General features: G+C 41.0%; 1 protein-coding gene across 1 annotated transcript in view; it reads right to left on the bottom strand.

The window, feature by feature from the left end:
* LOC124161886 (tuftelin-interacting protein 11) overlaps positions 1 to 16,776 on the bottom strand; it is a 119,373-nt gene that overhangs the window by 83,664 nt on the left and 18,933 nt on the right. The window contains exon 3 of the mRNA XM_046538135.1: positions 10,126 to 10,324. Coding sequence (XP_046394091.1) covers positions 10,126 to 10,324 — 199 coding nt within the window. The remainder of the gene's footprint in view (positions 1 to 10,125; positions 10,325 to 16,776) is intronic.

Raw genomic sequence — 16,776 nt, 5'->3', positions numbered from 1 at the left:
CGCAAACTGCGTATATCACATTGCTGCGCCTTCGCTTTGAAGGCAACGACGTCACATGCAAGATCGGAAGTGTTCTTCCCGTACTCCTTCGCTCATAGCCTCGTAGCTTGAAATACGGAGGGGAGGGAGCGTGCTCCTTCCCCTCCGTTGCTTGCTTCAAAGACGAAAGGATCGCGCTCCTTCCCCTGGACCTCTCCTTCCGCGCTCTTCACTTAAACGCATTTCTGATTTCTTCCGTCCACAATTTAGTCCAACAATGAACACACTCGTTCGAATTTTTTAAAGCGCAGGTTTTAACACCAATATAATTTTCAGTTGCATTCATCCTCATATTAGCGTCTGAGGATGATTTTTGGAGAATCAGGTCCTCAGCGTAATGGAAATTACTCGGCAAGACAGATATTGACTATTAACAAGGTATGTCCTTCAAAAATACGCGTTTCTCTACGTTTGATAACCGATTACTATATGCAGTATAAATGCCGCGAGATGCCCACTTGTGGCAGTAAATTTAGCGTGCCCTCCGGAGCGAAAAACCCTGCGCGATCTTCCATGTTCACCTCTGCGGTACCGACGTGACGGCGCGATGCTTAATAGAAAAGCAAACAGGAGCATTTTAAAAATACGTCACAAAGGGAGAAACTCCCCTGTCTGCCGCTTGTTTTTGACCTTTTTACACTTACGACCGGTGAAGGGGAGGGGGGAAGATAAGAAGTTTGTGTAACAGGCGCACCCTCATTTTCGGCTGCAATTTCTGGGAAAAAAGGTGCGCCTCTTACACGCGCTTATACAGTATTTGATTAGGCTAAGAAGCAGTGGGAAATTTCGGAACAAATTTGTGCTATATTGAAATTTTGCTAAGTGAGGCAGGGGTGTATTCCTCTTGGATCCTTGCCTAGGGTTTAGAAATGCCAAATATTTTCGAGACATCATTTCTCTCTCTGAAAAAAATTCCAGTAATATTCACGCAACTGTTGAGTTACTAAATTATGTATGGCCATCAAGACAAGTTATAGGAAAAGGACTGGTGAGCCTGAATAGGTCAGCACTATGCAGCAAATACTTATTCAGAAAATCCATTGCAGGACAAAATTATTTGACTGGGGACATACGCCAGGTATGCAGCTGCAAATGTAAGAAAGGGTTGCATTTTCCTCAGCCCAATGGTTGAGGAGAGTGATCAGCTGAACTTACTTAAGCTACTTAGGTCTTCTTTACCCCTGAGGTTTAAAGAAAGCCTTTCCTGTGGGTCAGCTGCACCATAGTGCTCTCAACTTTCAACCCAAGTTTTCCTAGAAATGCATTTACCAAGTTCACGAGCTCTAGGAAAAAGTCATTTTATCCTCAAATCAATGCTCAGGACTTGGTGGGGAAGAAATCGTCTCATGAAAGCTTTTGCCATCACATTTCATTGCAGAATATTATACTAGTCTCTCATTCTCACATAGAACATATGTACTTTCTCATCAGTCATAAGAGCGTTTGGATTAATATTCTTTACGTTGCACTTCCCAATAGTAAGACACAAATGATCACACATACGGGACAAGGATTTCCAGTTTTGTAGTAAGAAAGAATACGATAGCTGAATGACAAGGATCTCAAACAAAGAGTTCTACAGACTGTACACCTCATGAATCAACATGGTGGAAATTCTACATGCAGAACCTCCAATTCATACTCAAACACTACCAACAATATAAATGAATATATTTAACGTGAAATAATTTTAACCAGTGGCGTAACTGGGAATATGGGCCCAGGACGGACTGAAGGAAAGAAACCTCAGAGTGGGTTATAGCCAAGTGAAAGCTCCATAATGGGCATACGAAGAAATTTAGGATGCATTTGTGGGGGAAGCACCATTTTCCAAATTCTGGCACCGTTGAAAAAGGTTTAATCTGCCCCTAGAAGCTGACAGCTTCCAACAATGGGCTCATTCACCATTTCTTTATTATTTTGATTCCAATGGAATTTGAAAAATAAAGAGACCTGTTTTCTTCCATTTCTTGATTTTCCACCTAACTCTTGACACTTTAGTGGCGAAACATCCACATGCTGACAGGCTGAGTGTCACTGACTCTTGCCAATGACTCACCACTAATCACCCACGCACATCAGTTTTTCTTGTGGTTTGTAGTCATATACACTCTAATGAGCAGTTCTTTCCATCAAAGATGAATGATTTATTGAAATAGAACTTAAATGGTGTCACTAGCTCAATAAAAGTGGACAGCAACTTTTCCACATTTTCCTTTCAAAGTTACTAGAGAATGAAATAGGATCGAAGTTTTTCCCGGCGAACAAGTTGAAGGAATTCTTCTCCGGTTTTCCACCGGTTGAGGCTTTCCATGGCCGACGTTTCGAGGCTTGACTCGAGCATCGTCATCAGGGCAGTTGAATGTCGGACTGAGGGTTTGATTCCCTTACTGCAGGCCAATTTTTAAAAACTTTCATATCCTCACCATCTACAGCCTCTTTGTGTTTCGCAGCATTATGCACATTAAAGATAACTTAGATACCTACCCCATACGATCCACCATCCACTCTCATGACACTAGGGCTAAAAATAGCCTAAATATTAATTACTGTAGGCTGTTTAAGACCAACAACCAGTCTGACAATTTGGGAGTAAAATTATTCAATAAATTACCCAGCAAAGCCAGATCAGTGAGCATCACTAGACTGAAAAATGTGCTGGAAAAGTGGCTGTGCAATTATCCACTGTACTCGATTCATGAGTATTTTGAGCTGGACTTTTCTTCTCTTTTATTTTAAATGTAATCTTTGTAATGTATGTGTTTCAAATGTTTTGATCCAATGTACATGTTTTGTATGTTTTGTTGTATCGAATGTTTTTATAAATGTGTTATATACAACATCCGCGAGGGCCAATCCTCGCCGTGGATGAATAAAGATAAAGATGAATAAAGATATATACCCTGCTTGGAGGTCAGGTGTCACGTGATTGGTTGAGGACTGGTCTCTTGGCAGCCAATCCGTTGATCCTTTGGCTCTTTAGAGCTGCCAGAACGGGTTTCCAGGTGTTGCTGATGGCTAGGGGCACCGAATTTTCGCGGACCGCGAAACGCGAAATATAACGCGAAATTTCTAAGGTTGTGCGAAATCCACTTGGTTCCACGAAATTTCGCGTTTAAGCATTTTTTCTGCAAATTTGGCGCGATATTTTCTACCATTGCCGGTAAAAAAATAACCTGTTACTTTAAGTTTTCTTAAAAAACCGGTATCAAGAACCGATTGCATAAGGTCGGTGCTTTGGAACCACCTCGGAACTGTGGCGAGGATTTGAATTTGGCGCCCAAAGCCGAAATAGTTCGTAGCGTATTCAAGGCCAAAAAGTGAAAAAAAAAAAAAAAAAGAAAGATTTGAAAACGCATATATCACATTCCGATTGCATGGTGTCCATGTTTTTTTTCTTTTGAGAGTTGCTCCCTAGCACGCGCATTTAAGGGGTCGTCAATTTATCACTCTCGCCAACATAGTAACATTCTGTTGCCACTGCCACATAGGCCGCTTTCAAACAAGCTGACTTTTCGCCTGCAGCCGGCCACGGCACGGTGACGTTCTTTCAACTTACTATAGGTCAATGGATGTCTTCAAACGAGTCGAATCACATCGTTGCGTTGACGGCACGGCGCCCATTTCAATCCGGCCCGGAGATGCTCCGTCTACGGCGTGACATATAGGCTATGCTACATTGAGGCCGCTTTCAGACGAAACAACTTTCTGCAACGCCGTGTGCTGTGCTGTGCTGTTAACGGCACCCGTGGAAAATCGTTTCGTCTGAGTGTGCTCTTAAGATTGATTCATGTATATATACAGCAATTCTTCGATATACGAGCAAGATGCTTTTCGAGAGCCTATTCGTAATTTGATAAACCTATGCAAGGCGTCGAAAAGGATGGTTATCCTGCAGAATGCAACACCGCATTACACTTTTGCGTTAATTCTTGGCTGCTCAGGTTATGAATGTTGTCGCTGTACCGGCGTGTTGAGCAGTTTATTGTTGAGGTTATAAGAACTGTGACAGTGAAGCATGCAAATAAGTTGTCAATTAAAGCAACAATTTAAGCTAGCTACATCACAGAACGTATAAGCGGCGTGTAAGAGGCGCACCTTTTTTCCCAGAAATTGCAGCCGAAAATGAGGGTGCGCCTGTTACACAAACTTCTTATCTTCCCCCCTCCCCTTCACCGGTCGCAAGTGTAAGGGGAACTGAGTGTCCTTGGTTGTCAGTGTGAGTCAGTCATCTGTAATCCTAGGTCAAAAACAAGCGGTAGGCAGGGGAGTTTCTCCCTTAGTGACGTATTTTTAAAATGCTCCTGTTTGCTTTTCTATTAAGCATCGCGCCGTCACGTCGGTACCGCAGAGGTGAACATGGAAAAGATCGCGCAGGGTTTTTTGCTCTGGAGGGCGCGCTAAATTTACTGCCACGAGTGGGCATCCCGCAGCATTTATACTGCATATAGTAATCGGTTATCAAACGTAGAGAAACGCATATTTTTGGATGACATACCTGGTCAATAGTCAATATCTGTCTTGCCGAGTGATTTCCGTTATGCTGAGGACCTGATTTTCCAAAAATCATCTTCAGACGCTAATATGAGGATTATTGCAACTGAAAATTATATTGGAGTCAAAACCTGCGCTTTAAAAAATTCGAACGAGTGTGTTCATTGTTGGACTAAATTGTGGACGGAAGAAATCAGAAATGCGTTTAAGTGAAGAGCGCGGAAGGAGAGGTCCAGGGGAAGGAGCGCGATCCCTCCGTCTTCGAAGCAAGCAACGAAATACGGAGGGGAAGGAGCGCGCTCCCTCCCCTCCGTATTTCAAGCTACGAGGCTATGAGCGAAGGAGCACGGGAAGAACACATCCCATCTTGCATGTGACGTCGTTGCCTTCAAAGCGAAGGGGCGAAGGCGCAGCAATGTGATATACGCAATTTGAGTTGCATTAAGTTTCCAGTCCGTCTCGTCTTGTTTGAATGCGCTTATGCTACGCTTGTTTCTTCCGAAATTGTCCTGTTTGGACTATTTTGAATATTAGTAGCCTTGTTGTAACTATAAATCTTTGTGTCAAACAATTAGAGCTTAAAAAACTCAAATTCTGTCAGATATGCATCGCGTTAGATCTCTTTCTTTTTTTTTGAACCTCGTGCGTGTCATACAATTATTGAAAGCTATCGAGATATCTTCAGGCTCAGTAGATGACTCACCTAGTATTTGGCCTCCATAAAATGGGAGATCGATCAAGGTCAGTTGGTGAGACGGGGTAGGGATGAAACACGTTTCCATTGTTCCCCTGTAACTTGATGTTTTCCTATTTTCCTGTGGGGTCTCGGAAAGGAAAAAAAACGGCAGAGGCATTGGCTGATGGAGGGCCGAGTGTGGCTCTGCTAAATCTACGACGTGGTTATTATCCCACGGCGCTGAGAATGTTGTCCAAGCTCTTGGGAAGGGTCATGCTATGTGCCTGTCGTGTTTTGCCTTAAAATTTTCCACGGCTGCAATTCTATTGCAATACACATGCGAGAGCATTTAAACAAAATTCTTCGTGAATAGGACAAGCATCGTAGAGCAACGGCGTATGCGAAGAGAGGATCGGAAGTCTTTCTACTCCCTCTTATGCCGCTATTACCGCTGCAGTTATCAAAATTTCCTCTTTAAATTAATATTGAAAGAGGAAAGTTCGATAACTGTCGAAATTCCAGGTGTACGTCTGCAACACCGCGCGATAGTATTAAAAAAAATGCCGCAAAATATTTTTCTTCATATGCTCAAAATAGGGGTGCGCCTCTTACCCGTGTGCGCCTCTTACACACGCTTATACGGTATTTTGATCTGACTTACAAGTTACAACAAAAAACGGTGAAAGAACCAGTGGCTGCCTGATGTAATGAGACATGTTGGTCGATCATGCATTCTTAACAATGTGTTATTTAACTTTTTTACTTGGCAAATAAACTTATGGAGGCGATCTTAAGTTTTTTTTACAAAGCTTTCCTGTTAATTAACATCTTTCGTGAAATTATTTTCATTCACTTCCTGTGGTTGTTCATTTAAATTTGCCATTAATTCAGATAATTAGAGTTCGTCCTTGGATCCGAGGATCTAGAACCGATGGGAGAGAACCAGAATGGTACCGAGAACCGAACAAATTTAAGAACTGACTCAACCTTAATTTGTAGAATTCCTTTACCCTAGTCAGCAATCCACAGTTTGGAAAAGAAAATGTATCTTCGCTTAATAGTCTCAAAAATCTGTGCAACTTTCCATGTGTGAGGTCCTAAAGCAAATAGGATAAAGACTAATATCAAGTTGTCATTCCTTGTATAGTGACCCAGGGAGGAACATTATCACAGCCATGGGAAGATTATTTAACTCAAGGTGTATAGAGACAACTGATGTGAAGGACTTGAGCACAATTGTTGCTAATGTCCTCATATAATCATTAACAGAAACTCAAGAACTTTTTGGCTACTCTGCTTTGAAGGATTCTGTTAGATCAGTTCAGGAAAAAGGTAAAGAATTTTGAGTACTTCCACTAATTCTTGCCCTTTAAAATGATTTTCCCCATTTTGTAGAAAATTTTGTGAAAACCCTGAGGATACCTGTGGCAAATGTAGATGCAGAAAGAGGTTTTTCCATGCATAAAAACATAAATAAAAGAACCACCAAACTTCCAAAAAATTTAGAATTAAAGTAAAGTTTGACCAATGTGTCTCAATTCCAGTAAAAGAAGGATTCAGCCAATTTTAAATTCCAGTGTGTGAATAATTTCAGATGGCATATTCAAAAAAAAATTTTTAGGTAATAGATAAACACATAATTGCATGTGTTGATGTTATATTTTTTGTGTAAGACCTTAAAGACTTCTGTCATCAATGTGTTAAGTGAAAGCTGTAAGTTTTTTACATCATGCAGGCCAATGAGACAGTGAAATTTAGACCAATCAAAAATACCGAATAAGCTTGTGTAAGAGGCGCACCCCTATTTTGAGGAAGGAAGCTATAAAGAAAAAAATTTTACGGTATTTTTTTATCCTATCGTGCGGTGTTGCAGACGTATGCCTGGAATTTCGACAGTTATCGAAATTTCCTCTTTCAGTACTATTTGAAAGAGGACATTTTGATAACTGCGGCGATAATAGCGTCATAAGAGGGAGTAGAAAGAGTTCCGATCCTCTCTTTGCATACGTCATCGCTCTACGTTGCTTGTCCTATTCACGAACAATTTCGTTCAAAAGCTCTCGCAGGAGTATTACAATAGAATTACAGCCGTGGAAAATTTTAAGGCAAAACACGAAAGGCACATAGCATGAACCTTCCCAAGAGATAGGACAACAATCGGGGCAATCTCAGCGCCTTAGGAAAATAACCACGTCGTAGATTTAAGGCCCCTTGCACATACACCGATTTTGGACGGCCGGTAAAATATCGGCCGTCCACATTCCAATAGTGAACAATGGGAGAGCACTGGAGCTTGCACACGTACCGAACACGCGCCGGCACCGGCTAAATGCCGGTTAGCTGCCGGCCATTGTCACTGTGGATCGCCGTCGCCGGCTCAAAAACATAGCAACTTATCGTTTGACCGGTAAAAATCCGGCGTGTGTGCAAGCATCGCTTCGCCGGTAAAATATCGGCCGATATTTTACCGGCTGTCCAAATTCGGTGTGTGTGCAAGGGGCCATTTTTTTTCTTTCCGGGACTCCATAGGAAAATAGGAAATTATCAAGTTCCAGGGGATCAATGGAAACGCGTTTCATCCCTACCCCATCTCATCAACTGACCTTTTTCGGTCTACCAGGTTCAATTCTCCGAGTTTCTGGAGGTCAAAAGCTAGGTGAGTCACCTTCTGAGCTCGAAAATATATCTCGATATCTTTCAGCAATTGTATGACACGCACGAGGTTATAAAAAGAATTAGACCTAAGGCGACGTATATCTGACAGCATTTAAGTTTTTTGAGCTCTAATTGATTGACACAAAGATTTATAGCTAAAACAAGGCTACTAATATTCAACTTAGTCATAACAGCACAATTTCGGAAGAAACAAGCGTAGCATAAGCGCATTCAAACAAGACGAGACGGACTGGAAACTTCAGGCAACGCAAACTGCGTATATCACATTGCTGTGCCTTCGCCTCTTCACTTTAAAGGCAACGACGTCACACGCAAGATCGGACGTGTTCTTCCCTTGCTCCTTCGCTCATAGCCTCGTAGCTTGAAATATGGAGTGCGCTCCTTCCCCTCGACCTCTCCTTCAGCGCTAGTCCAACAATGAACACACTCGTTCGAATTTTTTAAACCGCAGGTTTTGACACCAATATAATTTTCAGTTGCAAAATTCCTCATATTAGCGTCTGAAGATAATTTTTGAAAAATCAGGTGCTCAGCGTAATGGAAATTGCTCGGCAAGACAGATGCTGACGAACCAGGTATGTCATAATAAATAAAAGCGAACAAACTATGTATAAATCCACCAATTTATTTTTGTGGTACTACTAGTTTCGACGCAGCGGCGTCATCATGATGATGACGCCGCTGCGTCGAAACTAGTAGTACCACAAAAATAAATTGGTGGATTTATACATAGTTTGTTCGCTTTTATTTATTAGAATGAACCTCCACAAAGTTGAGCCTGTTACGATAGAGATTACCAGGTATGTCCTTCAAAACTACGCGTTTCTATACGTTTGATAAGCGATTACTATATGCAGTATAAATGCCGCGGGATATAAATGACTCGTGGCAGTAAATTTAGCGCGCGCTCCGGAGCGAATCACCCCGCGCGATCTTTTCAATGTTCACCTCTGGGGTACCGACGTGACGGCGCGATGCTTACAAGAAATTCAAACAGGAGCATTTTAAAAATACGTCCATAAGGGAGAAACTCCCCTACCTGCCCCTTGATTTTGACCCAGGGTTTCATATGACTGACTCACGCTGTAAACCAAGGCCCCTCAGTTCCCCTTGGACTTGCGACCGGGTAGGGGAGGGGGGGAAGATAAGAAGTTTGTGTAAGAGGCGCACCCCCATTTTCGGCTGCAATGTTTGGGAAAAAGGTGCGCCTCTTACACGCGCTTATACGGTATTCCCTACCTGTACAATTCTCACATTTGTCTAGCAGTATGAGGTTGAAATACATACCTAGCAATGAGTGTTTATGGTATGAGTATCTAACAAATGCTTAACTTATTCCTTTAGCATTTGCTTTGACCCTTCTTGGTCAAGATTTTTACCATTAAAAATATATTTATTATGCTAATAAGCATTTTTATTGGGGAAATTATTGTTCTTGCGTTAAAAAAGAATATTTGTGATGAGTGAATTTTTAGGACGAAACTGTATTTTTTTATGACGAAATTGCAATTTTATGACGAAATTCACAGTTTTTATTCACCGATAATCTTTGCCTCTTCTGATGGCATAGCCTGCGCCACGATTGAAGTTTTTGTGGTCCAATCGAATTTCTATGGCCTCCTTTACGACTCTATCCCAATATTTGGTGGAACGCATCAGGATCTCTGCATCATCAAACTGGATGACGTGGTCATGTTGTATGTATCTGGATGACGTGGTCATGTGTAGCTGAACACAGCATACAACACGACCACGTCATCTAGTTTGATGATGCCGAGATCCTTACGCGTTCCACCAAATATTGGGATAGAGTAGTAAAGGAGGCCATAGAAATTCGATTGCACCACAAAAACTTCAACCGTGACGCAGGCTATGCCATCAGCAACACCTGGAAACCCGTTCTGGCAGCTCTAAAAAGCCAAAGGATCAACGGATTGGCTGCCAAGAGACCAGTCCTCAACCAATCACGTGACACCTGACCTCCAAGCAGGGCATATAAGGGAATCAAACCCTCAGTCCGAAATTCAACTGCCCTGATGACGATGCTCGAGTCGAGCCTCGAAACGTCGGCCATGGAAAGCCTCAACCGGTGGAAAACCCGAGAATAATTCCTTCTACTAGAGAATGGCTAACATGTCTTTCCCATTCATCTACCAAGTTATTTTATTGAGTACCGTTTCGGTTCTCAGTGTCATCAATGTGATCCCATTGTGTAGAGGGAGAGAGGGAGAAAGATTCACCTGTAGGAGTAGCTTGGCACCAATCCCCTTGGTGTGCTTCTCCCAGTGTCCAACGCCTCCACGCTGGCCCAGGGTGCTGTGGTGTGCGGCACCAAGGCGCCTCAGGCCAGCTATCTCACCTTCCTGCGCTGGTCGCTGAGCCTTTGCGTGCCTTCGCGTCATGCCCTTCCCCTTCACCACAACCACCTCGCCACCCCCACTGAAAGTAGGTAATCACACAAACATTTTACCACCAACTATGAGGGGAAACAACGGGTCTTAAGAACTTTCACCTAATCACTACTGCTAATGAAACAAAGGACTTTGAATGCAGTCACACACATGGGTGCTAAGTTATGTGCACCAAAGATAAAGTTTACCATGAAAAAAATATTTGGCTTAGCAGGGATTTGAACCTGGATCTCCTGATTGTGGGTCAGACATGCTCACCAATGACACCACCAAGCCATCTTCTCAGAGCAAACTTCAGGATGGGTTTTACCGCACAAGGTGTTGAGGTCACAAGTCCGCACTATGGCACATGTGACAGTAGCCTTGCTAGCCACTGAGGCTAAGCCAAATACTTATAAATACTTCATCACCAACTTCATACTTGATGTAAATAACTTTGCATCCGTGCACGTGACTGCATACAAAGCCACATGTTTAATGCAGTGCTTTGAAGTGTTATTTTGTCACCGAATAGTGACAAAGGAGGGTTTGTTTCTCCAGCAGTGGCCCAGTAAGCATGACCTCCGACACATAAGTGACACTTTAGCGTGGACTTGCGACACAACACCTTGTTTGGTAAAACCATAGATAAAGTATATTCTGGAGAGCTCATGGCATAGGCGGAAATGGTATCAAGAGGGCTACCTAATTCTCAAAGAGGAGATAGATGGCCCCGGCAATTTTGGCACCAAAAACTAACAATTTGTACTCATTAGTATTGCATCACATGTAATGCTAACAAGTGTTATTTTTAGTGATGGGTCGGTTCGATTCCTCGATTCTTCGATTCTCGGCCAAGAACCGGAATCGAAAACGAGTACTTGCCAAGGCGAAAAATCGATTCCGATTCCAGTAGTACTTCAAACAACAAAATAAACGACCGCGTTTCCAACAGTCATTTGAATTTTCGCGCCACGTAATCGTAATAACAAAACACATATCTTCTTGGGATGTGCGAGTACTCAAAAATTCAGGTCGATCGAGTAGTTAGTACTCGACTCGAGCGTTTCGAGTCGCATTACGAATGTCGAGTCGAGTAGTTAAGGTTACAGTGCTTTCGAGGCTAGTAAGTCCAGCAATCTGCCGACAGGAAGCGCTATCATGAAACTCATGTAATAATGCAGTTTTTAAAGCCGATAAGTCATTCTAATGCCTTGGCCTGGTAGTTTCAGCTTGCCGAATACACTATAGTTGTCGACGTGGGCGCCGAATACCTTTACGCCAGCCGCGGCGGCCGATCGTCTTCCTACCCGGAGCACACTGGTCTGAAATCGGAAAAAGCTGGAATAAAGTCCAAAATGACCTTTTTGGGGATAGAGACTTGAAACTCAGCATAAATACTCATACATCATTACCAAATATTGCTTTATATGCCATTTCACATAAATACGAACCTTTAGTGAGATACAGAGGCCCAAGCATGACCAATTTTTCAATGCCACGCGAGATATCGTTTTTCCTCAAAAAATCTTTGAATTTATCCAAGTGGTTTTGCGTTGGTGTGAGTTTTATGGAATATAAAACGCAATATTCCTTTGATCTGGTGCTTTGCCTATACTTTCAATGACTTTCGAAGATTTTGGCTCTCATCTGTCGGGTTTTACAACGCAAAATGGCCGACCCGTTTTTCACGTGAAATTTGACATAAAGTAGACATTATCTTTCGTTTACGAAAAATATAACTCGGAAAATTTGTACCACAATATAAAGTAGAGATTTATAAAGAGTACTAATAAGAAATCTTGAAAAAAAAGTTTGCGACGAAGGAAATAAGAGCGATTTTTCAATCGCGCGTCAAGGCTGAGCTACACGTTGCGGAACTTTAAGGCTCGGTAACTGAGGCCGATTTTTCAAGTTTTTTAAAACATTAGTCTTGAAAATCGTCATTTAAAGCATAGATAATCGTCTTTATAGACTTAAAACACTAAACTGAGGATGTTAAAAAGGATTATATATAGATCGACTTGACCATTTAGCGCATTACTCGAGTGAAAATACTAAGGATTGGGTATTTTTTGGAACCATCCCACGCATAAGAAATATGCCTCGGGTATTGAAGTAAAGTGAAGAGATTAAGTCAGCATGCTTAAGAGAGAGAAAAAAGAACTATTTCCGTGAAAGGCAACAACCGATACCCTTTTTCCTTTTCCACCTTCGCCGAGGTGAGTCGCGCGGTAGGGGGAGTTTTCACACCACAAGGCTCTTTTAGCCTTTTTTATTACTGCGACCGTCCGATGTGATATTCATTTGTAGCGTTTAGTTTCTTTATTGAACTTAAAAAAAGCAAGAGATTTTAAGGTTGATTAAATGACGTGAGAAGTATAGCATTTTTTTTGGCTCTACAAAACTAAAGTTTAGTTCTATAGTTGTTCGCTTCGACCACTTGAATTCCATGAAGATTCAAGATCCAAAAAATCGTTGATATAATTTTTAATAAAAATTCCAAAGTCTCCGAAATCTTGCAATTTTGGTGGGAAAGTACTTGCCCAATAACACACATGTGTAGCAAAAGGCAATTTTCAGGCAGGCAGTAATACTGTAACATGGAGACGTCAAAACCTGCTGGCTGAGCATGTAGAATAATTGGTTTTTCTGCTTGAGAATTTGAAAGGGCCAAATATTACATGATTCATATACGTAGTATGTAATCTTTATTACAGCTATGAAAATTTCTGTACTCAGGTATGTTCTGTTTTGAAATTAAGCTATTAAATTTTAATTACATAGTGATTATTTGAAAGATGCTTTTGTCAACTGACTCTTTCACAGAGTAATATTTTTAGAAGTGGTTTTCTTGTTGCCTGGAATTAAGTGATATTTTTCTTGGAGCCTATGGCATCAGAATCGATGGAATCGGTATCGGTAGAACCGGAATCGAAATGTCAGAATCGGAATCGGGATCGGAATCGATAAAATTTTGGAATCGACCCATCACTAGTTATTTTAAATTAAAATCCTGCCCTTGCCCTGTGTACATATTATGTATGCCACTCTCTATGTCAAATGTCACTTAAAAGATTTTACTCTCACTCTGATATCCACTGCTACTCCACTAGAAGATGTCATGATATTCATATTCCCTATGTAAGGACTAAAAAAATTGGCAATGGACAAATCTAACATGGGTCTCCATCTGTTCAACAAACTTCCTCATGAGCTTTAACAAACAGAGTCGATAATAAAATTCAAAAGTAGCCTAAAAATGTTTCTTTTAAATAAAATGTACAAGCATGACGCTCCCAGTGGGCTTCCCCCACTCTTTTCAATGCAGGTCCACAGAGGGATAGGCGCGTTTCTAATTTTAAAATATAGAAAAAAAGGCAGGGTCTTATGTACAAATTTAATTGGAATGTTCATGTACAAATTGAGGTCAGAGTACCTCTTTAAACACAGCACTGGAAGTAATTACACTACCCTCTGTTAAACGCACATGATGACTCATACTTACGTATCATCAGGAGACTTGAATGTGGAATCAGCCGCATTTTGATAAAAGTTATTTAAAACATGAGAGATATTGTTGCAGATGAACAAATTAAAAACCAATTTTAGGAAACAATTGCAATATTTAGGAAGTAAGATATGCCGTCGCATGTTCTCTGATAAATTCTGTGCATTTTGGTACCTCATTTGTAGAGTTTGTTTGCGTATAAGTTGAGAAAAAGGTATCTATACAGTAGAAATAATATAGAAGATTACACAGTGAATGAGTTCTTCGATGACTCCTTTTAACTTAAATTTCTCTTTTTGTACGCTCATAATTAAATTAATGGCTTTTACTTTTTTTTTAATTGAATTCATCTTTGTATGGGTATTCTTACTGTTTTTTTTCCTGTTTTTGACGTGCCTTACATCATTGTACATACTGCTTTGATTTAGTATTTTTGATCGCTAGGCAAATAAATATTATCTTATCTTATCTAATCCCTGACGCATATTGCGTCGCTTTTGTGTACATCTAATAATGTTTTAGCCAAGCAGTATGTGATAAACATTCTTGATTACTGCGCATTACAGTCACCTGGAGGAATCCAAGGCAGTTCACATCAGAAATATTGGCCTAGTGTGTTTAAAATACCTGAGATTCAGATTGTATGAGGAGGTATTGAAAAGTAACGTCTCCTATTTTTTTTAATGGAAAATAAATTTATTTTCCACTTTGAGTACATCATTGGAAAGGCTGAGCATTTAGCTATTATTCTACATATTTACCTTCATGATCAATAACTTTTTACATCCTTCTAACTAGATTTTTAATACTGGCGTTGTGAAACACTTTCCTGTACTTTCCACATAAAATATTTTTATTACACTAGAGTCGACATGTTTCGCTGCACTTCAGCATTATCAAGGCATTGTACCACTCTCCCACCATGTTGAGAAGCCAAGTATCGACTGCATCTTGCATTTCCTCATCTGACTTGAATCTCTGTCCCCCATGGAGTTTTATGAAAGCGGGAAAAAGGCTGTAGTCCCTTGGGGCAACTTTTAGGCAGTAAGGAGTGTGGTCGAAGATATCCCAGCCAAATTCATTGATTATGGTGATCGCTTGATGTGACACATGTGGACGCATTTTTTTGTGTCCATCGGTGAGCTGCTCAGGGAACATCCTGGCAGACATCGTGCTGTAATCGAGGACCTCTGACACAACATTCTGCATGGAGAAGTTGCCACAGTCTTCATTAATACCTTCCTTCATCTCATGAAGGGCTATTCTCCGGTTATTGCGCACCTTCTCGTCAATTCAATCTGCTGTTGGTTCTGGTAAACTCGGCCTCCCCAACCGCTGCTCATCAAGGACGTTTTCCCGTTCATCAGAAAACTTCTGGCACCATTTCCACACATTTTTGATGGCTTCTCACCATATACTTCCACTTGCTGGTGACAAATTTCTATTGGAGGAAACATTTTTGCTTTCAAAAATCGAATGACTAAGCACAGTTCGCACCTGGCAGGCGAGCTAAGTGGAAGCTTCTTCCTTACGACTGCTACACAGCGACAAAATGACCTACCAGGGCTCCCACTCTACCTGAATAATGAAATTCACGGTTTTTTTCAGGTTTTCGCTGTGTCAATTTCGCTAAATTCAAGGTCCGTTAATAAGCCAACAATAAGAAAATCACTGGCCGTATATCAACAGAAAATTAACGTGCGCGACAAACGATGTGAATGTTAACGCCGTAATGAAAAGTGATATCTGTTATGACGTGATCTATCGTTTGCAAAATTCAGGGCCGACTAAAGGACCAGCCCAACCGCGCTCTTGCCTGGATGCCGAATACCCTTCGGACCTTCTTCCGTCCGGACACCCGAGATCCTTTTTTAGTTCCTCGCCGAGAGATTGTTTTTTGCACACGTTGTTATTACTGCACAGTAACCGAATTTCCCCCACCCCAATCTTTCTAATTTAACGGAAAATATTTTATTTAAATTGTTTATAGAATATAATAAATTGATTCTTTCTTATTTAACAGAAAATATTTTATGAAAATTGGTTATAGGACATAATAAATCGAAAAACAATTTCATACACCGTATTAGCACAAATATAAGACGAATACGATTCTAAGACTACCCTCCTTTTTTGGAACTCCACTAGGGGAAAATTTTTTTTCCTAATAACGATACGATTATAAAATGAATGCGGAAAAACGATCAATGCTTTATTTTTTTGGAAGGTTGCCTATGTCCCAGGAAACGCAGGATTTTGGCGAGTAATTAAGATATCCATTAAAGGTTTTAAACAATATTTTAGATAATAACAGGAATAATAGTACTTTATCAAGACACATAGGTAGGTTGTTGATTCGACCCATATCTCTTTCAAAATTCTGAAGGAAAACGCCACCTCACTAAAAAAATGTTTGCTCTCCATTCGGCATTTACACTGCTATTATGGATTTCAGTCTGATATAAAAATTCATATCCATCAAACACCATTTCCAGTACATGTATTCACGAAAGCAATGTGCATGTTGTGCCTAAAACAACCGCATTCGCCGGCGCAGTGACTGGTTGTGAGATGGATGACGAAGGCCAAAAATAGTCTATTACTTGAATTGTTCCTGTCTAATGAATATCTTTTTATTATAATTGAGGTAGTGTTTAAAGCGTGAACAATGTAGCGTTAATCGTCAGTGGCACGCCCACCTGGATCTTCGCCTTCATATTTCTACTTGCTTTCTCCAGGTAGCTCACTCTACCCCCCCACCCCCCTACCGTCATGTGCTAGTGGACAACCCAAGGCGCTCTGCAATATTCACGCGCATCTAGCCCGGATTCTTTTCTTCGTGTTCAATTATTTTCAGTCCATCTCTTAAAGTTCTCAATAGTTTCTTCGGAGGGGCCAAGGTCCGAAGACGAATAAAATTAAACTAGTGAAAATGAAACCTGACTTTATTAAACCCACATGGAAAACACTCGGTGGTTCGAAGTCCAGCC

This window comes from Ischnura elegans, chromosome 7 (assembly GCF_921293095.1).
Source record: "Ischnura elegans chromosome 7, ioIscEleg1.1, whole genome shotgun sequence".
Taxonomy (NCBI): domain Eukaryota; kingdom Metazoa; phylum Arthropoda; class Insecta; order Odonata; family Coenagrionidae; genus Ischnura; species Ischnura elegans.
The sequence above is the reverse complement of the archived record's forward strand: the minus strand, read 5'-3'. Positions and strand labels throughout refer to the sequence as shown.